At 37.1% G+C, this 27,003-nt stretch overlaps 1 protein-coding gene across 1 annotated transcript; it reads left to right on the top strand.

The window, feature by feature from the left end:
* Nucleotides 1-271: 271 nt before the first annotated feature.
* On the top strand, nt 272-27,003 carry CASP2 (caspase 2). Its single transcript, XM_070935376.1, has 12 exons — nt 272-481; nt 1,645-1,715; nt 2,846-2,996; nt 8,476-8,643; nt 10,599-10,680; nt 13,557-13,654; nt 14,555-14,731; nt 15,217-15,345; nt 15,713-15,803; nt 24,209-24,358; nt 24,467-24,576; nt 25,359-27,003. The coding sequence occupies exons 3-12, from the start codon at nt 2,847-2,849 to the stop codon at nt 25,491-25,493; spliced, it is 1,290 nt and encodes a 429-aa protein (XP_070791477.1). The 5' UTR covers nt 272-481; nt 1,645-1,715; nt 2,846; the 3' UTR covers nt 25,494-27,003.

Genomic DNA, 27,003 nt, shown 5'->3' on the forward strand with positions numbered 1-27,003 from the left:
GCAGTAGGGGAAGGGCCAGCAAGAAAGCCACAAGGAAATCTTTTTCATAATGGACGCAGTCGCAAGAAAGTCCAAAGATTGGATAAATCAGCGAAACCAACCGCCGCCTGGATCTAGAACAGGTGAAAATCCTGAATTCTGCAAAAAAAAACAACAAAAAAAACCTGGGGGGAATCTTTTCCCTTTGTCCTGGGAAAGAAAGAACTGTGCGCGCACGCGCGGGAACCACCACTCGCGCAAGCGCACAAAGGGCAGGAGGCCAGGGCGCGCCCACGTGATCAAGAATGCTGGCTTTTTCTTTTTTTTTTCCTTTCCTGCTGTCTTACAGAGCGAGGAATTTGAGCGGGAAATCGCTTTTCCGCCTGCGGCCTAGCAGGGCTGGCGTCGCCAAAAAGAAAGGACCGGAACGTGCCTTGGCGGTGGCTCCTGCGGCGCCCTTCTTAAGTCAGGGTCCGGCGCCAAAGGGACGGGAGTGGAGCAGGTAGAATTAGATGGAGGGAGCCTGCGGGGATGGCAAGGGATGGAGCAGAAGGACCGCCCGCTCTGCAATTGCGGCTCGGTGCCTTGGGAGGGCGAGGCTGCGCCTGGGGGCTGAGTTGTCACTTTGGGCCTTTGACGTTTCCTCCCGAGAGTCTTGCCTACTTTCCTCACCCCACCTGCCCCGGTTAACCCCTCGCCTTTTGTCTTTCTCGCCCGTTTTGTTTTTTTTTGTTTCAGCTCAGCATGCAGGAGCCTGGATGGGAAGAGCACGTTGAGTTTCTGAAACTCTTTTCGGTGTTCAGGGTTTAACTGTGATTTTTGCAGCCGTCCCATCACTTGGGTTTCTCCTCTCCCTCTTAAGTGCAAGTGGAGCGAGAGGAAAGGATGACTTCCTTTGGGACTAAAAAGGAGAGGTTGGAGGCGGGATTTGCATGAAGAGGTGTTCTAATTTTTTTTAAAAAAAATCAGCTTTAGAAATTCTTTAGTTACAAAAGATAGTTGGACTTGAATAGCATTGGAAGTTTTTTCCCTCCCCCCCCCCCCTCTGCAAAGAACCTTGCACAAAATTAAAGCTCTTTTCTGTTTATCTGATTACGGAATAACGGTTATATACATCTGTGGTAGCACTGTCATGGATGTCAGTTATATGACTGGAGTTTTTCATGCTTTCTGTGCAAAATGAAAATTAATTCAGCAAGTTCCGTGTCTGGATTACATAAAGCCATGAATGCATCATTCATAAATATTTGCTGTGACATAGCTCTCATTATCTTGCGGGGGTTTATTTTGAAAATAAGGGTATAGCTTTTAAATATTATTAACAAGGGTACCTTGCTAATGTGTGAGATATTTATAAAAATTCCTGTATAATTGTTAAGTCCACATAGGATGATATATCTGCTGAGAGTAATGTTTGTTGACTCTGGTAGTATATAAACATAAATATAGCAGAACACATTTTTAAAATATATTTTTAAATAGGAATCACCCATTTGGAAGGGGAAAGCTGTGAAGGAAACTTGTTCTTCTTTGCCTGAAGTTGTTGGCTGTTCTTTGGTGTGCTTTTTATTGTTGTCTGAATGAATGCCCCATTAAAAACAACCAAAAGCTATGTAGATTTGATGCTGACTTAAATAACCAAATGTAAAATTATTTTTTGGAAAGGAAGAAGCTATGACCAACATTTCAAGCCACCATTCTATTTTTGAGTAGACTTATTCATCCAACATTATCAGGTAATAACATACCACAGAGTTTGCTGTGAAATTCAGTAGCTGATTTGCACTTGTGTGGTAGCTGTTGGTTGATTGGAGCAGTTCAGTGATTAATATGAGATAAAAGAATTATCCTATTAAGAAATAACAGAAAACAGTAATAGAAGGAATAGAAAAAAGTCTGTATAGTTCCCAGACTTTTAGTTGGGTATATTACTGTGCTGCAAGAATGGTTTCATATGTGTCCAATGTTCTGACCTAGGCTTCCTTAGAAATTAAACAGCACAAACTTAGTCCTGGCAAACCTCTTTAATTCATACGGCTGTAAATTACTTTAATTTACAGCCTGCAAGGCTTGATTCCTCTTTCAGAGGAAGGTTATCAACACCCACCTATCTCACGTGGAACACTGCCAAAGAGCTAATTTCCAGACACAGGGCAAGGCCAAACTTGGCACAGAGTCTCAAATAGAAGTTTCAAATCTTGAATCAGCCAGATGAACTAATTGCTTCCTGCAAAAGCTCATGTCGCGTCTCTTTTATGTCTTATGGGAGGGGCCAATCATCCCCAACCTTAGTCCCAAGTCGACCCTGTTTCCTTAATTGTTCCTGTCTCCTGGCAGCTCTGCGCATGCGCACACTGGGAGCAGGCTCATGCTGCTGTTCTGCCTCGCTGATGTCAGACTCCGGAGACTTCGGAGGCAGCAAAGAACTACCAGATGGCCTTGGGCCCCTCTCTGCCGCTGACTCAGAGCCATTGTCCGAGCCTTCCCCAGACTTCAGGACTGGCCCACATTCCTCCCCAACCTCCTCACTGTCCGAATCTGCTGCCAGCTCTGCTGGCGGGCCATAACATCCAAGAAATACTTACTTTGACCTTGACCTGACTTGACTTGCAGGTCTGAGTAATTTTGCCAGAATCTATAATATCTGTATTCCAATGCTTAAAGATAAATTTAAATATTTAAAACTTAAATTAGAAATATCCCTGTTATAGCCATTAGTAGGTTTGGAATTATATTCTAGACAAAATGTTTAACTAAATTCAATATTCAAACACTTGCCTCTTATGTGCTTGTTGTAAGTTTTAAACATCATGCAAGATGGGAAGAGCAGATGTGATATTTCCATTTAGATTTGTTTTGTTTCTAGGATGCTGGGTGCATGTGGCATGCAGAAATGTCACCAAGAAATTCTCAGAAAGAACCGTGTATCCCTAGCAAGTCAACTAGTATTGAAGGAACTAATGGAACATCTTATAGAAAAAGATATTATCACGGAAACAATGATGGAGATGATACAGGTGTGTTTGGTTTTATCATAACTGGGCTTAATTTTAATTACCCCAAGTGACCTTTGCTTTAACATATTGTTTATGCTTTCAAATGTTAACATTGCATGAATTAATACCAGCAGTTTCAGGTAGCATATAGTGGTATAATTAAATCCTTATAGATGAATAAAAATTTATAGTGTCTTGCTTGATCATCTGTGGTGAGAATTGCTTCTAAATATAAATGGGAACACTTTTTAAGTGGGACAGATATTTCTTTTTTTTACTTTAGGCCACCAGTACTGAAACTAATAGAAAGAGAAGGTTTGCTTGATAAATTTTCTGTCTTACAAGCCACATTGCAGAGTAAGAAGTAGAAGAGGAAATAAAACAAATAAGTTTTAGCAGGCAGTGCTTAGATAAGTAAGCAAAATATAGCTATTGATGTAAGAATCTCTTTTCTCAGTAGTTCTCAAAAGTAAATTTTTAAAATCATTTGCATCATTAAACATAGTAACTTAAATTATTGGAATGCTTTTGAAATATTCATATTCCATATTTTTCCTAAATTGCAATTGTCTTGCTGTGTGTTGAATGATAAAAATTTGACCAATATATTGTAGGAATGTAAATGTTGGAAAGCGATATAATTTTCTAGCTATCAAGCTGGGAGACAAACTCACCAATAACAACCAGATTTATTTCTATTCCTATTTATTAAAACAAAGAAAAACTGTGTTATATAGAATGTTATATTTATGAGATGTGATCTGAACTTCTTTATGTGTCAGTGTGCTTAATTGCATGACAAACTTTAAAATTATTATGTAGGGTTTTTTTTATTGTCACTATCTTAAGCATTGTATGTTCAATGAAACAGAATAAATATTTAATATTTATATTTCTCATCCCCTGTGAGTTTTTCTTGGTATATAATATTTGAGAGCCAGTTTGATGTAGTGGTTAAGGCATAAAGCTAGAAATCAGGAGAATGTGAGTTCTAGCCTCACCTTAGGCACAAGGATGGATGGCCACGAACTGGTCATTCTCTCAACCCTAGGAAGGTGGCAGTGGCAAACCATCTCTGAAAAACCTTGCTGAGAAAACTTGTTTAGGTAGTCTTGGTGAATAGGACATGATTGAACAGAAGAACAAAACACTTAAGTTGCTTTTTGTGAGACAAAAGATAATAGTATAGGAAAAAGATTAATGAAAATTATGAGCGTTGAAAATATTATTAGATGGAATGATTGGTTTTTCATATTTTTGATCCCTATCAAAATGGTGGCCGCCTACTGTTGCATCATAGAGAGTATTTTAACTTACTGCATCTGTGTATGGTTTGCCAATTGCACAGTGGCAGCTAGGACAGCACTCTAGAGGGTCAATGTCATTGCCCAGAGGATCATTGGTTGCCCTTTCCCCTCCTTGGAAGAGCTTTATAGCTCCCTCTGCCTTAAGAAAGTTAAAAACATTCTTAAAGATTCGTCTCATCCTGTGCACCCTTTTTTTGAACTATTACCATCTGGCAGATGGTACAGGTCAATAAAAACAAGGACAAATAGGCTGAAAAACAGTTTCTATCGCAGGGCAATAACCACATTGAATTCTACGGTATAGTGCAATATCGGGTTTTCAATTTCAATCATATAGAATGTAAAGGATGTATGTGTTTTTGTTTTTATAGTTATAATGTACACTGAGGATGGCATTTAATTTTGTTGTACCATATGCAATAACAATAAAGTAAACTATAAACAATAAACTATCGCTCTCAGAGAGGGACTCTGGTTGCTGTACAATAAAATGCTAATATATAAAAACAACACATGCTTTTCGGATTGACAAATGCCATCTTGCATGATCAAATGCAGCATCCTGGTCATGTCTGCATTTTGACAGAGATGGCTACAGATCCATTGGTTGCAAAAAAACCCAAAAACCCACCACCTTGACTGACTGGCTTGTTGCCTGCATCTGACCTTGGTTTGGTCTGTGCTTAGCTTATCACCACCCTAATGGGCGGGTAGTATCAAGCAGCACCACTAGGAGGAGCAGACCTTACTGCCAAAATATAAAGACTGCCAGCATGTAAGAATTAAAAATGAAATATAATCAGAATTTAAAAGAAAGCAAGGATGATTGAAAATTGATTAAAAATGCAAAGGGAGAGTTCTCAAGGCTCCAACCAGTCGCACAGTTGCGGGCCCTTTTGAGATCCCCCAAGCAAGGGTGCAGAGCCATGTTTTAACTCCTTTTAAAGAAGGAGTTTAGAAGGCCAGGAGAGTGGGGAGATTATTCCACAGGGCTGGTGCGACGGCAAAGAACACTCTTCCTAGACTCTGCCAGTCGAAATTCTTTAACTTAAGGCATCTGCAACATGCCTTCCCTACTTGACTGGATGGGATGGGTAATAACAATTAACAGTAACAACAACAACAACAATAATAATAAATCAAAAACATCTGCCAGACTATCCCTCCTCCTTTACAAGGAGGTTCTGAAGCTGTATGGAAAAACACCATCTGAAATAGAATCGCTGCTCAACACTGTCCATACATATAGCCAAGATGTTGCAGTGGAGTTTGGATTGGACAAATGTGCCACACTCACTATCAAACAAGGAGAAATCGTGAAAACTGAAGGAAGATGTCCCAGGAAAATAACATTAAGAGTCTGGGGGTAGATGAATACCACAAATACCTGGATATCCTTCAAGCTGACAACATCAAGCACACTGAAGTCAAGAAAAAGATTAGAGTGAAGAAGATCTTAAAACTCAATGGATGAAATATCATCAAGGCAATCAACACCTGGGGCAATTCCAGTCATTAGATACACCGCTAGAATAGTGGACTGGACTCAAGCAGAACTAAAAACAATGGATAGGAAGACCAGAAAAACAATGACAATGAATGCCCTTCATCCTTGCAGTGACATTGACAGACTATCTACCAAGGCAAATAGGTGGGCATGAATTGTTGCAACTGCATCAGATGGTTGAAGATGAAAAAAGGACTTTGGAAGAATATCTAAAAGCAATGAAGAAGATGCATTGAAATTAGTACACCAGGAAGGCTTACTGACTTTTGGAGAGACAAGAAAGACCAAATGAAAAATAGAATGGAGACATGAAAAGGCAAAGCATTACATGGCCAGTACATTAAAAAAAAACAAACAAACAGGAAAAGCAGATAACAAGACCTGGAAATGATTAAGAGCAGGAAAGTTGAAGAAAGAGACCGAGGAACTAATTCTGGCTGCACAAGACGACGCCTTGAGGACAAATACATAGAAAGCCAGAATTGAGAAGACAGCAATAGACAGTAAGTGCTGCCTATGCAACCAAGCTGAAGAAACAGTGGACCACCTGGTAAGCTGCTACAGGAAGATTGGCCAGACTCACTACAGACAACAGCATGACAAAGTAGTAACAATGATACATTGGAAGATCTGCAAGAAATATTATTTGCCTGCAAGCAAGAAGTGATGGGACCATAAAATAGAGAAAGTCAAAGAAAATGAAGTTAAATTGCTCTAGGACCGTGATGGCAAGCCTATGGTACGCATGCCACAGGTGGCACATGTAGCCAAATCGGTGGGCACGCGAGCTCAGCTCCGGCGCACATGTGCACGCCGGACAGCTGATTTTTGGGGCTTCTGGGCCCACCAGAAGTAGGGAAACAGGCTGTTTCCTGCCTCCAGAGGGCCTCAGGGAGTGGTGGGGAAGGCCTGTTTTTCTCTCTCCCCAGGCTCCAGAGCCTTTCTAGGAGTTTGGGGAGGGTGAAAACGGTATTCCCCACCTCCCCGGAGGCCCTCCAGAGGTCGGAAACAGCCCGTTTGCCAACTTCCAGTGGGACAAGAAGGCCCATTTTTTGCTGTCCCCAGGCTCTGGAGGCTGGGGAGAGAGAAAAACAGGCCTACCGGGCCATCGCATGCCAGGAGCGGGGAGAGTGGTGGGGGGGTTGTGCGCATGGGGGCGGGGCACATAGAATTATGGGTGTGGGCACGCACCCCCGCACTTCCCCCTCTCCTGGCACGTGATGGCAAAAAGGTTAGCCATCACTGCTCTAGGATTTTAGAATTCAAACAGACAAGCACTTTCACATGACACTCCGGACTTAACAATTGTCGATAAGAAAGACAAAAAAAGTCAAAAAGAGGACTGTAAAAATATTTACAGACCCCTTGCATCCTGGACATAAACTGTTTCAACTCCTACCCTCAAAGCGACGCTATGGAGCACCGCACACCAGAACAATTAGACACAAGAACAGGTTTTCCCCAAACGCCATTACTGCTAAACAAATAATTCCCTCAACGCTGTCAAACTAGTTACTAAGTCTGCATTACTATTAATCTTCTCATTGTTCGTATCACCCATCTCTTCCCACTTATGACTGTACGACTGTAACCTTGTTGCTGGTATCCTTAAGATTTATATTGACTGTTTCCTAATGTGATTTGATTGCTTATTTGTTCCCTATGATTATCATTAAGTGTTGTACCTTATGATTCTTGACAAATGTATCTTTTCTTTTATGTACACTGAGAGTGTATGCACCAAGACAAATTCCTTGTGTGTCCAATCACACTTGGCCAATAAAGAATTCTATCTAAAGAATTCTATCTAAATACAAAGACGTAGAAATAGAAATAGAATGATGGTGGCAAAGGCAAGCAAAGGTAATACCAATAGTAATAGGCTCTTTGGGTGCAATTCCAAAACAACTGGAGCACCATTTGAACACCACTGGCATTAACAAATTTGCCATCAGTCAATTGCAAAAGGTGGCTTTACTGGGAATAGCTTCCATCCTGTGATGGTATCTGTAACACCCAGATCTATCTATCCTTGGTAAGAACTTGATAGGTAGACAAAAATGCCAAATCCAGTCTGAAATGTGGCTGATTGTGCGATGATTAAGTTGAAGATTAAATCAATAATAATAATAATATAATCACCATCAAACAAAATCTGCCTACTATTACTACTAAAACAACAATATTAATAAATAATCACTACCATCAAACAAAATCTGCCTACTTCAGATCCTTTGGAGGGACTTGATAGTTGGATAAAAATTCCAAATCCAATCTAAACATATGACTGACTCTGCAACCTACCATAATAATGAAAACTTCCCTGCTTTGGAACTGCCTATATAGACACTATCTTAATCATTCTTAGGCTGTTATTATGACTTGTATTGTCTTAGACTGTGAATCTAGCTATAACAACCATACATTTAACACCATCAAAGAACAACATCTGCCTATCCCAGGTACTTGGGAAAGATTTGATATGTGGATACAAATGCAAATCCAGTTTAAATATCTGGCTGACTGTGGCCACCTATAATAAATTAACTTTGTCAAAATTTCATCATTGCAAGCAATGTTTTGATGGCAAACATAGTGATAATATCATCTAGGTCTGGATAGATTTTTGTTGTTATTGCTGCTGTTTAATATTCTTTGAATGGTATGTATTTTTGCATGAATACAGGCGAAGTCTGGAAATTTTAGCCAAAACATAGAATTCTTGAATTTGCTTCCGAAGAGGGGCCCCAAAGCCTTTTCAGCCTTTTGTGAAGCTTTACGAGAAACTAAACAACAGCACTTGGAAGAAATGCTCTTGAACAGTATCCCCTGCCATAGGACTGAGGCTGTAAAGGTAAGGAAAGAGAAAATATAAAATTAAGGAGCACATTTAGCATTAGTGATTCCATATTGCTTTTTCATGCAATACCAGTATGATATTTTCAATTCCCCTTGATCCTGTGTATTAAACTTCCTTAACTTAGAAAGCGAATGTTTCATAGAGAAGATGTTTGGCTTAGTTTTCATTGTAAATAGTTTTACGAGCATTGGGAGGTTTGGATCTCATTGCATTTTCAGGCAAGCAAATTTTAGAACTGATATATTTCATTAGGACTGTAAAATGGTATGCACACACTTCTTGCTGTGAAGCTATTTTTCTTATATTTTGAGAAGTATTTACCAGGAATTGTTTTGAAACTAATTATGGTGATTTAAGATTAAAAGTGAGAGAACCGTATTTCAGCCATTCTTATTTGTATATTGGCTTAATATGAATTTATCATTAGTAGATTTAAGAAATATCATTTTACTCTTTAGATAGTGAAAATAACACAAAGTAGGGATACTTTTGAATTCTTCTGCAACAAATCTATATTACAGCTATTCAGCCTTATCAGGACAGATTTGACAATGAACAGAACTAAAGTTACATGGAAGGTACCAGCAAGTTCAGTAAAGTGCTTGTAATATATTTTTCCAAAACTGGAGTGACTTTTCTAGAATTTAGAGAATTCCATTTGAGATTTTTGAAGAAAATGAATATGAACCCTGCCTTCTCACTTTTCATTCTGCTAGGACAGGTCAGAGAGTCTAGTAGTACTATTACTAGTTAATATTAATTTAATAATAACAACACCAGCTAAAGAACAGCAACTTTACTGTTCAGATTGTTGAATACAGATAATAATTGGACACAAGCTGAACTGGACAGTTTGGACTGAAAAACAAGAAAACTGATCATTCGCCATGCATTACATCTCCATAATGACATTGATAGAGTTGCTTCAACAGTGAGATGGGTGGCATATAAATTTAATAAATAAATAAATAGAATATATCTGTTCTGCAGAAATGGAGATTTACTTCGGTGCATATGAAGGCCAACAACAGCTAAAGAATTGGCAGCTGTGACTTCAGGTTTTGAACAGATATAATAATATTTTTTTATTTAAATAAATAAATATTTATTACATTGATATGCTGCCCGATTCCCACTGACTCTGGGTGGTTTGTTTAAACTTTTGAAAAACAAAGAACAATACAAAAATAACATTTTTCTTCATATATGAAATATGTGTTATCTAAATGCATTTGTTAGAAATGTTCTTTGAGAAGATTCTGTAAAAACTAAAAAGATCCAGATTTTTTTTTTTTTTAATTTGATTTATATGCCGCCCTTCTCCGGAGACTCAGGGCGGCTTACAATGTGCTAAGCAATAGCCTTCATCCTTTTGTATATTTATACAAAGTCAGTTTATTGCCCCCACAACTGGGTCCTCAATTTACCTACCTTAGAAAGGATGGAAGGCTGAGTCAACCTTGAGCCTGGCGAGATTCGAACCTGCAGTAATTGCAGGCAGCTGGTCTTAATAACAGGGTGCTTTAGACCACTGTACTACCAAGGCTCTTCAGATTAAGAGTATATATTTTATACAAAGGTAAACTTGATCTGAGTCATTACAGAATTATAGGAGGCAATACATAAATATATTTGTGCATGCATCTGGTTGACGGAATATGATGACGTGTAGCAGTCAAATTTGATTCAATAGGAATCTATATTGCATGGTAAGTACTGTGGGCAGAACTGTCAATAGTTTCTGATTATTGCTCATTGTATGACACTATATTTTGCGAACTGACTGGCTTTAGGGAATAATTTATATTGTTATGCATATGCACACATATTTGCACCATCAAATAGTGGAATTTTTTTCATATTTTGTCCCCATCTCTCATCTGAGGTTTTATTTGATGAACACAGTGACATTTTGTGATATTTTCATCGTACTTTCTGGTCTTTTTCAGCGACCTCATTGCTATGAGCAAAGTTTCCCGTTTTCAGTGCCTGAATCCTGTGTATCCCAGAAAAGACTATATCACAATAATGGTAAATTTATAATATAATCTGCCTTTGTCACAGCACTGACATTATTTCATAGACTTGCAGAATGTACCAAATCTGACATAAGAACAAATATGTAAAAGAAAAAATTGCTATTTTTGTAATATATCTATTTACTAGTTTGGGCCTGTAAATTTAGAAATGTCAAACATTTTTTAAATTAGTATATTAGGAAAAAAGCTCCAAATCTTTTAATAGGAACAAGTCTGAAAAAATTTAGTCTCAGTATTTTTAATGTCAACACTAAGCATGAGTATGTTTCTAAAAGGCCAGTGGCAATAGGATCTAGAGATATCCAGGGAGGTTTTATTATTATTTTCATTCCAGGCCATGAAAAATAGTTCCGTGTCTTAGTCTATTTCCTTGAACAGATCTGGACTTTTGTGTCCTGTGATCTGTGTACTTAGGTATTTGTCTGAGTGGTGAGATGTGGGAGTATCTTACACAATTTTTGCTTTATACCATATTCCCCATACTGTAAAGTTCATGTAAAAAGCACTAGCAGATAAATAAATAAAAACTCATACACCAATGAATGTTAGGTGGTTTTTTTAATACTCTTACTTACTTTTACTATTTGGTTACATAAATTATTTTCTCCTAACTTTATAAGATAGGTATCAAGCATTTTTGAAAGCTCATGGTTCCTAACCTGTGCTACAGTTCTATGTACAAATGTGCTCAGAGATATTGGGGTAGCTTGTAAAATCAAAGAGACATTGACTGTGGACTGGCTTTTTGACAGAAAGAAAAAAAAACCCATAATTTAATATTTTAAAGATATCCTAAGTGAAAGAAATGCAATACATATGTTTTGAAATCAAGGATAGGATCTAGTAAAGTATTATTCAGGCTTAGCCCCTGAAACAGCCTAGCCTAATAACAACTTTTTGAATAAAAAGTTTGTCTGCAATTTCTAAGAGAGGAAAGACATTCTTGTACTTTTTTCTTGTATTAGTTTCATCTGAATAATTGTTAAAATTCGATTTTCAATGTGTTTCTTTCAAAGATAGCTTATTTTTTTTATAAAATATATGATATGAATTATTTTGTAAATTGTTTTTTAAAAAAGAGAAAATACTTTGGAGATTGACATCTTTTCACACTATTGCCCATGCCTTTTCTTTTAATCAGGTCCTGGTTGAGTTATTTTTGGAACTCCCAGACTAGAGTCCTGACTGAAGGATATACAGAAATCAATATCCTGTATAAAATTATAGCTTTTGAAGGAATAATGGAAAAAGAATGAAAAACAATCCAAATTTAATGCTCGGGATTTAGCTGTATCCCACTGAGATTTTAAATTGCAAACTGTTTTACTAGCTAATAATTATATAGATTATTCATTGGATGAGTCTACTATTCATATCCCATAGCTATGACTGTAGCCTAGACATGTTCACAAAAGTTAATTGGCTGCTGTTAGTCATTTTTTGTTGTTAATGTGTTGTGATATAAACATAGATTTATATACTGCAGAAAATGGAAGATATGAAGCTATTTAAAGAATGTTAAAAGTTATACATGTGTTTAGAATACATGAGTTAGAGTTGTTTAATGCTGTAGACCATAGTAAATCAAGGTAGAAAACACTGGGTCCTCATGCTGAATCCAACTACAGATCTCCTTTTCCCCCAAATCCTGATCCTTGTTGCCAGATACTTCTGTCTGATTTGCTTGCGTCTTGTCCTCAAGGAGGTGAAAGATGGTGTTGGTGAAATACCAGTTTGTCCTAAGGTTGTGCAGCAACTTTATTAATGTCTCCCATGAGAAGACCTCTCCCTTCCTGATATTATAACATATAATATTTTAAAATATTACATACTCTGCACAAATTTTGTTGAAGTTTCACATTTTCAATTTGTACTTCATCCATGGTAACCTTACTCTCTTGATACTCAAAATAGTTCAATTAGTTCAAATGGCTATTGTTATTTAAAGAAAAAGTTCAATTGAGAGATAATTTTTGATGGAACTCTGACAGAGTGTGAGATGGTTAAATTTGAAGCACTTGGATTTCAGTATTTCAATAAGAAAAAGAAACATTACAGTACAGTACAAGTAATCCTTGATTTATGACCACAATTGAGCCCCAAATTTCTGTTGCTAAGCAAGTCGGTTGTTAAGTGAGTTTTTGCCCCATTTTATAGTTTTGCCATAGTTATTAAGTGAATCTTTTGGTGATTCACCAAATGTTGAGCCTGGATAGCTCAACAGACAGAACACTGTAATTTAACACCAGCTGCCTGCAATTACTGCAAGTTCAAATCTCGCCAGGCTCAAAGTTGACTCAGCCTTCCATCCTTTCTAAGGTAGGTAAATTGAGGACCCAGTTTGTGGGGGCAATAAGCTGACTTTGTATAAATATACAAAAGTATGAAGGCTATTGCTTAAAGCACTGTAAGCCACCCTGAGTCTCTGGAGAAGGGCGGCATATAAATCAAATTAAAAAAAAACAACAACAAACAAATCTGGCTTCCCCTATTGACTGCTTGTTGGAAGCTGGCAAGGAAGTTTACAACCAGTGATCACATGATCCCATGACAGTGCAACAGTCATACATGCCATTTGTGAATTTTTTGACATAACTATGGGGGTGCGGCAACAGTTGTAAGTGTGAAATTTGGTCACTTTTTTCAATGATGCTTTAACTTTGAACAGTTGCTAAATAAGTGGTTGAAAGTTGAGGACTACTTGTAGAATACTTTTTAATACATTCAATAGAGGTAAAATGCTTAGATTATATATACTGTATAATTTTTTTCTTAAATATTCTCACCTTACTGTAAATCTACAGCATGCTGTTACACAGTGGCTTGTTTTGCTCTTGACCCCTTTGCATATTGGTGTTTGGTTTGCAGCAGTGCCTATGGAGCATTCTTTAGATGATGGAGATGGCCCTCACTATTCTCAGGTGAAACCATGCACTCTAGAATTTTATCGCACGCATGCACACTTGGTAAGTAAACTGGAAAGTGGACTGATAATTTCTTTTGCTGTTTTTCATAAATATGTCTGGAGTTTTTTCTTTGCAGGAAAGCAGTTAAATGGATTATGTGGAAAACTTGAGTATCCCCATAATTGAAAATTCAGAGTAAAAATGGAGGGGAGGTAGGATTAATCAGTGTGGGTTGATAGGGTGTTCTACTCGAGCCAGGGGTAGAAGAACTCCAAGGTCCCTTCCAACTCTGTTAATTCTGTATTTGATGAATTAAGGAGAGTGTTTCTCAAACTGTTCCACAGATTGCCATTGTTCACAAACAACTCAAGTTCTGCAAGCTGAAAAAATAATCGCTAGAAGATTTGGAAGGCTTTTTCATAGATAATGAGCTTTTGAATAAAAGCATTGGGGGTTCTCCTACATTTTCCTTCAACATAATTTTGCAAAATAAATTATCAGCAGTTGCTTTTTAACTAAGATCAAATATAAAAATAAACAATGTTATACTGATCCTCTTTAACAAATCTTACTCCAGACCTAAATGAGTACACAATCATATCCAAACTCCTATTTCCCCTTAAGGTTAATAAAACATTGACTATTTATTTCCATGTATTGAAACATACAGGTATTCATTTAAAAAAAAATAGTTTTGTATGGTCTGGAAATATGAACTAATACTGTCTAAGTGTTTTAATTTTGTATTTTGACTTGTCTTTGACCTCTGGTAGAGAGAGTGGTATATTTTCAAATATACATATATTTGATATATATGTTTTCTGAGGTTTTCGCGGGTGTTTGTATGTAGGTCTTTGGTTATTCGGGTTTTCTCCCGCATAAAATTGGAAGTGTCTTGGCGACGTTTCGATGTTTCGACGTCGCCATATATTATATATATATAAAATTTGTGTTTAATAGGCGTACAAGTTGAAATCACGCCCACGAGGCCTGGCTCTTATCCTTAGCAATGTGAATTTCAGCAATGAGACAGATCTAGAGTTGCGTTCTGGAGGAAAAGTGGACAATGCTGCTCTAGATATACTCTTCAAGCATCTTGGATACCAGGTGGTTGTAAAACATGATCAGACTGCACAGGTAAGTTGAAAAATGTGACAATTGTGACAAATGTTTGCATACGTTTTACGCAATTTATTTTCCAGAATTGGCTGTTTTTAAAATGGCATCTAGATTATATTAGAGTGAACATATCTTCTTAGAATTCCTTTTTTTATTTTAAAATTTTAATTATCTATAATATTGTTTTTGACTTTCATTTCTTAATTGTTTCATTATCACAACTTTTTTCTTTATTTCCATTTAAATATATATTTGAATCATTAACAAAGATTTTCAGATTTAAATTTAAAAAATTGAAATTTGCTTGAAGCTTTTTGATTAAAAATGATATAGCATCATGAGCACTTTTAGAAACTACTCTCATACATTTTCAATTTTGATCATTCCTGAATCCTTTATCTCCTAGTTATCATGCTGCTTGGTGGTTATTTGCTCTAATTTCCAAATTCGTTTGCCTATATGATTCAAGAGATTGCTGATTAGGGATAATTTTTTGTCCTCAGGAAATGAAAGAACAGTTGGAAATTTTTTCCAAGCATCCAGTTCATCAAAACGTAGACTCCTGCATAGTATCACTTCTTTCGCATGGCATAGAGGGTGGAGTCTACGGAGTGGATGGGAAGCTACTTCAGGTAACTCAATCATATGCAGATTCCTTCTTTGTTTCGGAATGTGATCATGCAGGGAATATGAGGATCAGACTGGCTATCATGGAAACAATCAAGCCTTAAACAGCTCTAACATATTATGAGATTCTGCCTTAAAGTAGAATGGAAGATATTTTGGTGAAGGGGAGACAAATGGAGGGGGAAAAACTGGGCAGAGTAGATACTATGCTTGCATTGTAATAATTAAAAAAGATGGCAGCCTTTATATTCTTTGAATCACTATACAGTAAAGTATTAAAGTAATAAAATAAAAAATGTAAAATGATAAGAATCAATTTAACAATTTCCTTTTAAAACACTCAGTCACCTTTTCTTCTTGTTCCTTTTCCAGCTGCAGGAAATTTTCAGTCTTTTTGACAATGCGAATTGTCCTAGTCTTCAGAATAAGCCTAAAATGTTCTTCATCCAGGCATGTCGGGGAGGTAAGTGACTGGGGAGGTGACCTGTGATTCACACAGACAAACATTCCTCTTTTTGCACGCTTGTGCTCACCTCTCCTCTTTACTTCTCTCAGGTATAAGCGGAACCCATTTCACCTCCCTGCCTTGCTGTTGCCACTACCTCTCTCTGTAAGTGGTTCTCGCTGTGCATGGCTTTGGTCAGCAACTTGCAGACCTTGCAATAACATGGAAAAAGAAGAAGGAGATTTGTAATCTCCACTTCTTGCATGTATATGAGAGACACTTAGCCCTACTAACTGCACTCCAGTGAGATTGTGTGCTGGAACTTTCGTTCTTTCTCTCTTTGGCCTGGACTCTGGTGTTTCCTACCTGTGCTGAACTTTGATAGATTGAATAAATAATAGTCTGAGATCACCTTGTATGAAACATTATGAATAGCTTGAAAACGTTTGCTAGTTTGCGTTTTTGTTTGATTCAGATGTGTGGGGAAGCAGCTGAATTTAAAATACAGTTAAGATCCAGAGACATCCTAAAACATGTCTCTTCTAATCAAAGTTCCTTGAATCTAAAACAAATTATAGGAATGTAAGAAAAAAATGGATATAGAATGTAAATCTGATCTTAGCCAGATTATATCATAATCAAAGGATTATAACCGATGTAAGGACTGGAGATGATTCAGCAGATATTTCAGCTGATTAGAGTTTGTAGGAAATGTTTCAGTTCCTAAACACAAACATATCACCATAATCTTAAAGGATTACCAGGATTTTAAGTAAAAGCATCCAAAGTGAAAAATAAAATCAACATGAATAATATGGATCAATAAGCCAACAGGCATCATAATTCCAAATTATTCTCTAAATGCTGTCTTATAAAAGGCTTCAATTTATCCAATTTAGGGAAAGATAAAAGCTGGTGCACCTAATTTCTGGAAAGAGGCTGTTCTATAAAATTGCCGTGAAATAGATTTTCTGGACTTCAACACGCTCATCTCACAACTGTAGGGAACCATCACGTTTTCCTAGAAAGCCTGTATTGGCAGGATGATTCTGGTGAAAGGATCTGGATGTATATTTAAAATTAGGACCCCTATCTCTAATTGTGGCTAGAGTTATTTTGGAAAGGGAGAATGTTTTAATAAATATAGACGTCTAAATTCTCTTCTGTGATTCAGATTTAGAAATTGTTAGTGGTGTCAGCAGTATACTTGGCTTCATGGAGCAATTGAACAAGGCTGACGAGATGAAGTTAACTTTATCTAGGCAGCCTTATTCAATTTCTCCATGAAGCCAAGTAACAGAGAGCATTGACTCCATCTTACATAAGTACATATCTAAAACTTTATTTTCCCCCCTTTATACCTACAGCAACATTATAGCTCCCATTGCTACTTATGAAAGCTGAGATTCTAGAGAACTGGATTCAGCAATATCTTGAAGGTCGCAGTTTCTCTCCTTTGCATTAAAGATTATTTCCGTCTGATGAACCTTCAGACAGCATGCCTGCAGTACAGATGAACTCTGTGAAGTAACTTAGAAACCAGCGCCTAGAAAACCTGTTTATGTAGTTCCCCAGAGGCTTGTCTTAAACGTTTGCCTTTTATAGAGAATATATTTTAAGCTTGAAAAAGGTTTTATAGGGAATAAAGGTTGAAAAACTGATTGGACATTTTTAATAGGGCACTTAAATGGTCCTTAAATTTAAATTTATTTTTTTTAGCCAAGTTTCAGATCTTAGGAGAATACCGATGCTGCTCTCTGATGTGCAAAACCAAAATAGAGCTAGTGTTCTATTACTGTGCCAGGGCTACAGACACCTTGTTTAAGGTAATATATGCTTTTGAGGTATGTGTAAAGAAAACTTTGGTATTACAATAACACTTCTTGATAGAATTAACCTGTTAAACTTAAGCAAGTTTATTTAAGGCACACACAGTTTCATAATATCTATCTGTTGCATAAACATTTGAACTAATTTGTAACATAATTATTATATTCCCTTTTGTGTTGAAATTCAAGTGCTACAGATCATAACTGAGTGGAATTTACTGCTAAAACCAGGGATATTTCATCAGGGAAAGCAGGAATCCAGTGTATGCCTTGCACAGAACAACTGTGAACTAGATGCTAATCCCCTGGGCTATGCACTAGTTTGTAGTTAAATAAATGGTATTATTTATTATTGTATTATTTTACAATATTTTTGGACCCCTGCATTACCGCACAACCCCTAGAGGTTGCAGTATCTCTATTAAAAATAATAAAGCCAGTACATAAAATGACTGTGAATACCAAATTCTCGGTGGTGTCTGTTAATAGCAATAAGCTGTGAATTAAAAGCCATATGAAACCATTCAGTCTTCTGATAATTCCAAACAGCATACTATAGTTTGTGGATAAAATATGTTATTAAAGAGAATCCTGCAGTTATTTATAGCAGCTTTATGCATTGTCTCGCTTTCAAATACAGATCTAAATGCGTTGATGTCAGGATTCATGTTAGCAATCTTATGGGGAATATTTTCTGAAATCTCTCTAGAAGTATTTAGGAAATGGCTAAGGATAGAAGGAAAAAAAGGACCTCATCATATCTTTACATTGGAAAATCAAGCACTCTGACTAAACAGGTTACTTTAAACATTTTAAAATTATTTATTTGGTATAATATAAAAATTGAAGAAGTGGAGGCTTATAAAATATGTTGTTCAAAAATGCCTCTGGATTATCCTGAAGATAATTTTGGGAGTGTAGTAAAGCAAGTAGAATTTACATCTTTGACCTAATATTAATTTAATTTGTTAATTTGCACTGTCCAATTTAAAGTGGACTGTTTTAGTCTGGTATCCCTTTTTACATCCACCTATGTTATGTTTTTCAGTGAATAATAAACTGGATCAAGAAATTTGGCTAGGACAACATGAGTAAATAAACTCAGGGTTAATCTTTTAACTTAGTTGCAAATAATGTACAGAAAGATAGCCCAAGCCAAACCCTAAACCATTTAATGGCTTGAACTTGTAACAAAAGTCAGGAAAGTAGACTCGCATGGTGTGCTAAGCCATAAACCATGACTCAGAAGCCATAGTAATTACGGTAGATGAACATCTTGTGCTAAACTAGAATCTCCCAAATGACTTTATGCTATAGCATGATTTGTGAACATAGCCTCAGTTTCTTCGGTTAGGGTAAAGGTTGAAATGGAAGGCCTTAGAAGAGACATTCAGGATCTATGTTCCTTTCTCTTTGACACTCATTGTGGAAATTTATTTTACTTAAAACAGTTTATTTGCCCGTGTCCCAAAGGGGGGAAAGATCAAGAATTTTTTATGACCTAGCTTGTACATTCTAGTTTCACATGTGAATTCATCTCCAAGAAATTAAATGTTTGACTTAAAAGCTGTGTTAGCTGGGCTGTTTAGCTTTATGTTACTAAAACTATAAAATAAAGAACGACTTTATGTCATTATGCAAACCTGACACTTGATGCTTATTTTGATTACCATATTGTTACATGCAATATGTAACAATATATAAATGCATGGAGGCTTCTTGTTTGTCCTACTTTGATCCAATCTTCCATAGCACACGGCTGCTGCTTCAATATTGCAGCTCCCACTGTGAGGCGTTCATCTGTCCACTAGCTGCTGTTTCCTTCCCAGTAGGTGTGGACTGGCTCCTGCTGTTTAGTAACCTTGCAGCTGGAATGGAGTGGTTATGTCTATTCTACAGTCTTGCTGCCAGTAAATACTGAATGCTTGGATTTATTTCATTTTAAAGGGGAAGTGAAAAGAAGGAAGGTTAATTTAGTTAGGAGTAGCAAGGGTCAGCAACAGCTTCTTGCTTTCTCTAGGAGCATCTTATGATTTCACCATTATTATGAACTGATTTCAAACTGATTATATTAAATATAAATAGCAGTAGGGTAAGTATACAATTTAATAATAGTGTGCATAAAGTAATTTCAAAACACTTGGCACTGTGAGCCCAGCCGTATGTATAGCCTTATTAATACTTAGCATGCAACAAGAACAATATGGAAGTACCATATTTTTCGGACTATAAGATGCTCCGGACTATAAGGTGCACCTAGCTTTTGGGGAGGAAAACAAGGGGGAAAAAAATCTGTCTCTGACTCCCAGCATCCATCCGGTATTCATCTGGCCTGTTTGCTGTTACCTGTTTGCTGCTGTCGCGGCCTGTTCAGCATCGCCCGTTCACTGCCGTCTGTTTGGCGGCGCCCATTCAGCACGGCCCATTTGCCATGGCCCGTTTGCCACCACCTGTTTGGCGCGGCTGGTTCGCTGTGGCCTGTTTGCTCCTGCTGCAACATGTTCGCCGCCACCGCTCATTTGCCATGGCCTGTTTGCCACTGCCACGGCCTGTTCTAGAACAGCTGATTGGTGCCGCACCAACCCCCCTCCCCCCGCTGCAATATTCGGAGTATAAGACGCACAGACATTTCCTCCCACTTTTTTGGGGGGATGTGCGTTTTATACTCCAAAAAATATGGTAAGTAATGATAAAACTAGCTTTGAAAATAACCTAATAACCATTTTTTTGGGGTAGGGGAGTTATACTATTAGTAAAACTAACACTTTTCTGGACTGAATAGAAAAGGAAAGATTTTTGCAGCAGAATTAGCTGAATTTGGATTTGCTGAAAGAATAATTAAAAGAAAGGAAATATAAAGGTATACAGAGTATAAGCTTTCTCTCCATCTGAAGCTCTTGAAAATATGGTTACTTGGTTTAAGAAACCACTTGTGTGGAGCAGAGAATATGAGAAAGACTTAATATTTGAAACCTGATGAAAGCTGTGGTTATAAATCAGTTATTCCCCCTCCTCATTTTTCTCACTTTGATATATTTTCCATAAACAGAAAAAGAATTTTTTTAAAATCCTCCTTTTTTGGAGTCCTCGAAAGCCTACATTTTCCAGGAATGCCTATGGTGTCTTCAAATTGTACCATAAATTAATAATTATTGGTATGTAAAACTATTAAAATAATATTTAAAATAAAGGCTTAAGCTGACAGGTTGTTAGATGAGTATTAAGGGAGATAATGGCATTTATGATGATGCATATAGATATTTAGTTACATATACTCTTGAAAACAGGTGATTGAAGTGCTCTGGCCTGTTTTTAAGTATTTCTGCATACATACTCAAAACTGAATTCCCAGCTTGCATGGTGCAATAATATGAGCAATATTGAAAAATTTTATTTTTAATTCCAGTTGTATTCTTAGCTTGTTTGTAAAAAGCCTGCATGTAAGACTTCATTAATGTGTACATTCTTCATGCCATATCGATCGGAAAATTTTCCCTTCATGTATTCTTTTTTTAAAAAAAAAGTATAGAGAGTTTCCCACAGCTGAAAATTCCTAAGATTGTCTTGGAAATAGCAACCACTAAGAGTCTATTAGAAACACTGGTGACCTTTCTTTAACTGTTGGAAATTGGATACAATGAGTATGGAGGGAGGTTGGCAGCAGTTTATTGGTAATTTTAAGGTAGCCTGTAGGCTCCTCTACATGTAGTTCATGCAGTGTTAGGAATCTATATGACGCCTTCAGAATTCCCTGTTATTACAACCTGATCTATGATGGCTGGTTCTGACAATACAATAGAATGTTTAAGTCTAGCATAAAGTGAAAGTGTTAAAAATTACAGAACTAGCTGCAAAATGAATAGCTTATAGTTTTAAGATAACTGGTGTGTATAAGATGAACAAACAATAGCTAGAAGTTTGAGAAATAATAGCATAACAGTTACATAATGACTGAATTCCAGTCAGTAAGATTTCATGTTCTTACAGATGAAAATAATGCTCAATTAATATTAAGACAATTATAGTTTGTATAGTAAGATGATACTGAAAAAGTTTACAGCATTAGAGACTGCAAAACTAAATATAAAAAGTTAAAGTAAAATACAGATGTAGCATTAATCAGTTCTTGCCATATCTTTCTTACTGCTGGTAACATCATAGGTTATGGTGGAGATACTCAGAAAGTAATCAAGAAATATAAAATTGATCTGTATGGCTTGGCAATTTAGAGAATAAAGAATATAAATACTGCCAACACGGTTGAATGAGCAGTAGAGAAGGTTATGCTTGATAGTTTCAACTTGTCCGTCATCACAAGGGCACAGTTGTTCTGGAAAAGATATCTTCCCTTGAGTTCAGTTGAAGGGAAGGTATTGTACTGAGCCAAAATAAAAGCCCTTCTATGAGAAAAAAATTATAGATAAGTACTGGGTTTTACTATGCCCTTTAGACTTCCATGATTTTTTAAAAAAATTATGCATTTAAAACAGATTGGTACCCAATATCCATTGTATACTGCCTATTAGTGGTTTTGACTTGCTCATAGCCTAAGGCAAGGATCCCCAACCCCTGGGCTATGACCCATTACCAAGCCATGGCCTGTTTGGGACTGGGCTGCACAAGCAACTGGCTAGTGTACATGTGCATTGACTTGCATAAGTGGCAGGTTGACGTATGTGCAGGTGTACCAACCCGCTGCTTGCATGGGCCAGTTCTACCCCCACTGGGCCACCAAGGTTGGGGATCACTGGCCTAGGGAGAATAAATGGTAGAGAAGAGAAATTAATGTTGGTTTCTTCAGTAAAATTGCTTTAGATTAAGGTTCATCTCCCAGCATTAAACTGGACAAGGTTCACAAGTGCAGTGTTGGAAAATGAATTCAACTGATCACCACAAATGTGAGATCCTTGGTGCTGTCTGAACTTGGTTGTTTTGTGACAGATGTTTCATTACCAAACTAGATAACATCAATGCTACAAGAGAATGGAGTTCACTTTCATTATATATACTTGTGGCTTGCCCTGACAGTATTGTGAGAGTCCCTTGATCAGGCATTGTGTTTACTGTTAACTTATTTGTCTGCATTAGTAGTTCCTTAATTGGTGTACTGACTGGGGTACCAGCACTGACAAACAAGCTAACAGTAAACAACAGCCTAATTGGGGAACCACCAGGATCATTCCCACCAAAACTGACAGGGCAAGCCACTAGTATGTAAAATGAGAGCAAATCCCACTGTCTTCTAGCACTGATGATGTTACCTAGTTTGGTAATGAAATGTCTGCAAGAAATCCATCAGGCTCATAGAGCATCAAGGACCTCATAGTTCCAACTCTGAGTTACAAATATTCTCTTCTATTGATCTCTATAAATTGTACCAACTTCAGCTAGTTGGAGATACAATACTCTTCTTTGCTTAAAAATAATAAATTCCCAGTGGAACAAAATGTTGCTCATTTTGGGCAAAATAGCTTCCATGAGCATTCTGGGTGCCTGAGTTTGGGAGGCTATGCCCAGATATTTAAAATATGAGACCTGCTCAATGTTAGTCCTGTTTATATACCAGGTTTCCTGGCAAAATGTTTGGTTTGAGGGTTTTAGTTGTATTGAGCTAGGATTACCAAGACACAGCTAAGTCCCATTGGGGTTCTAGAAAGGATTCTTACATCATCTGGGTAGAGCAAAAAAGAGCTATGCAGGAGGAATGGGATAAGTATATTTAATACCCTTGTGAGTTAGAATGTCACTTGATAAATGACCTTAAGGGTTGCATCTGACTTTCAGGGATCTGCTATTGTGAAGAGCATGACTAAGAAACAAGAAGTATTAATTAACTGGAGAGGCTTTTGGTTTTTCCCAGAGTTTAACTCAAATCATAGAGTCAAGCGTGGACTTAAGTCATGAGAAAATTCATAGAGCAAACCCTGTAGTGTGTAGAGTACCTCTTGATTAGATGTTGCAAGCACTGATCAGTCATGGATTGACCTCTCCCTAAGGCCAGCCTGTCTCTCCAATAGGTGGCTTCCCTTTTCTAGCCAATCTCTTATCTTCCAACAAAAGCTTCTGACAGAAAATATCCTAAGTAAACTAAAGGACTGCAATTTACCAGTCATATCTCTTCCTTACTTTTACTTTTTGTTGCATATACTTTTAATCTTATCTACATTGTATTTCTGTGCTTGTGAATGCTATATAACGTTAATTAATAAAAGGACTGTTTTAAGAAAAGTTGGTTTATATCGCACACAGCAATAGCACTTAGACTTATATACTGCTCCATAGTGCTTTACAGCACTCTAGGAGGTTTAAAATGTCAGCATACTGCCCCCCAAAATCTGGGTCCTCAGTTTACTGACCTTGGAAGGATGAGTCAATCTTGAACCCCGTCAGGATCAAACTCCAGGCTGCAGGCAGAGTTTGCCTGCAATACTGCATTCTAACCATTGCAACACCAGGACTACTAGTGAATACATATATGAAAGTCTGTATCTAAGAGTTGCAACCACTAATTGAGGATTAAATGAGCATGCATGTCATTTAACAAAGATATAATAGAACTGCATGGGGTTGATCTTCTGATCTTTTTTCTCTTAGATGAAACAGACCGTGGAGTGGATCAGATAGATGGGAATGACTGGGCCAATTCTCCTGGTTGTGAAGAGAGTGATGCCAACAAGAAGGAAAATCCTAAATTACGCCTCCCCACCTGCTCTGATATGATCTGTGGATATGCCTGCCTGAAAGGTATTTTGGATAATACAAGTGCTGTCGTATTATTACACTATTTCTCCTGTTATGCAGCTAAGGTATTTCTATTTCTTTCTCCTTTCATTGGGTATGTTTTTTTTATAGGTACAGCTGCTATGAGAAATACCAAACGTGGATCATGGTATATAGAAGCTCTCACTTCTGTGTTTGCTGAGGATGCCAGAAACATGCATGTGGCTGACATGCTAGTCAAGGTGGGCAGGGATATTGTGCTTCGTTTCTTTTTATGTTCTGTCTAAATTTAAAGTAGTTGTTTGCATTAAGGATATGTAGGGGGAAAAAAACCAACTAGTCTCTTAATAGTCCATGCTGGAATCAAAACACTTGAGTTCCAGATAGCAGTATGAGGAGGGGGATGGCAGGTAGGGAAGGAAGGAAGGAAGGAAGGCACTGAGAAGAGAGTATGGAATGGGAAAGGCTGCTTGGATAATCACTACCACTGCCAGTGTCCATAGCTTTAAAGGTATCATATCCAACTAGTTTGCCTTTCTGCCTACTTACCTTCTCAGAGTTTTTTCCCCCTTATCTCTTCTTATACTGCTCTTAAAGTCAAGGACATCAGCCATGGTAACTAAGGAAGGTATAAAAAGGAAAGTCCTGGGAAAATAGAGTGAGTATGTTGCTTGAGTGGCTCCCTCCCCCAATCTAGCTATAATTGTTGCTGATGTCCTTGACTTCAAGAGCAAGATAAGAGACATAGCAAAAGAGGGTGCTGGAGAGATAAGTCTGTCAAAGCAGAGACCGTGCAGAGGAGAAGGTGCACAATACTTAGTGTATTCCCCACTGGATTTTATCTCAGCCAAAACCTAAAACAATCAAGCTGTTCTTTGGCCCAGTTTTGCCAAACTGCAGCCCACCCAAAATGGCCCAGCAGAACTTCTGAGACACAATGTAATGGGTGTGAAACAAAGTATATTTTCTTTTTTTGTAGCTATCTACGTTTTTAGATAATCTTTTGTTACTTTCTGTCTTGCAGGTGAACAGATTGATCAAACACCGTGAAGGCCATGCCCCTGGCACAGAGTTTCATCGTTGTAAGGAGATGTCAGAGTACTGTAGCACTCTCTGCCAAGACCTTTACCTATTTCCAGGGATAGTTGCTGAGAATTAATTCTATTGTTCTTTTGGCAATGAAATCCTTTTCCTGTTCCTCTTCAGCATTCATGAAATACCTATACAGTTGTGTGTATATGTTTATGATCCACAGTACCTTCCTTCATGGCTGTAAGATGAATTAAAACTTTGTATGACAGTGAAAATTTGACTGATGAGCTATGGCATATGCTATTTGCTTTTTGTTTTTTTTAAAAAAAACCTGAGATATCCTAAGCTATAACCTGTAAGTAAATAATGCCTGGCCATGCCAAATTTCTTACGCTGTGTGCAGAGTTTGCTAAAATTACTCTTTAGAGTAAGATTTGGCCATTGTTCTGGGGTTTTTCTTCCCATGTGCTAAAAACAGATTGATGGGGAGCACTTTAATGATTTTATGTGAGTGTAGAAAATGTGAGTTTGAAATTTCATGTAATTATTTTTATAAAGGAAAAGAGATAAAACATTTTTTAAAAAGTTACATGTTGAATTCTTTTTTAATTTGAATTGATGTTTGGTTGCCCACAGCAGTAGGCTTGAAAAGGAACCTTAACTCCAAAAATGGAGGCTTTGCAGACTATGAAGGCCAAGTTAGAATGGGGGGGCCAATACTAATGTTGCTTTATGCGTATAGATATTCAAGCAGTCACTAGTTTTTGTTACAAAAATTTTAATATATGCTTGCTGGTTGCAATATTTCCTTCAATGAAATTTGGATCATTCTTGTAGAAAATTGAGAGCAGGACTTGGAAATAATCACAGTGGTTTTTCATTCTCCAAGATACTTCTGGTTACATAAAACTGTATGTTTCTAAGATGTAATAGCTTTAGCTTATGATTCCAAGTGTTTATAATATTTCTATTGTGCATAATACTATCTGTTTATCTAATACTGATTTGAAGTTATACTGAAGACTTCACTAGACAACATAAGTACTGTATGCTGCCATGGATTAACCTACCTTTATCCTGTTCTGATTGCCTGTTCTTTTAATGTAGAACAGGAAATATTTTGCTCTTCTGCTTGTAAGGATTCCTGGACAGGCACAGGATAGAAAGTAGAGAGGAAGACTTTAAACTCATCATTTTTCAGAATCTAGTTCTACTACTGTAAATGGCCCCTTGGGTGGGACCTATCATGTCTTTGACTTTCCAGTGGTCTTTGGAAATAAAGGACAACAAAACGCATATCAAGTTTTCTTGATATGTGTGAATATACTCATATTGTATACTGTATTGTTATGTTAGTAACATAACAATACAGGCACTCAGTAGCTCCAGTAATTAGATTGGTAGCCCCTGGATTTGCTGCAGTGCTTGAGAAATAGCTCTCTTTCCTCTATTTAAATTGAGATTTTTGAAAATACATTTGGAATATTTTGTGCTCTTTTAAAGAAAAACTTATTTTTGTATTTTTTTTTAAAAAGTGTTTCTGCAACCAAAGTGACAAGTTTTTAAAATCACTGCCTATATATTGTATATAAATTGCTTTGATATATGCCAAAATAAAAAGTAATCTCATTTTCCTA

Source organism: Pituophis catenifer, unplaced genomic scaffold, assembly GCF_029215685.1.
Source record: "Pituophis catenifer annectens isolate HBS135680 unplaced genomic scaffold, rPitCat1.0.hap2 SCAF_2, whole genome shotgun sequence".
NCBI lineage: Eukaryota > Metazoa > Chordata > Lepidosauria > Squamata > Colubridae > Pituophis > Pituophis catenifer.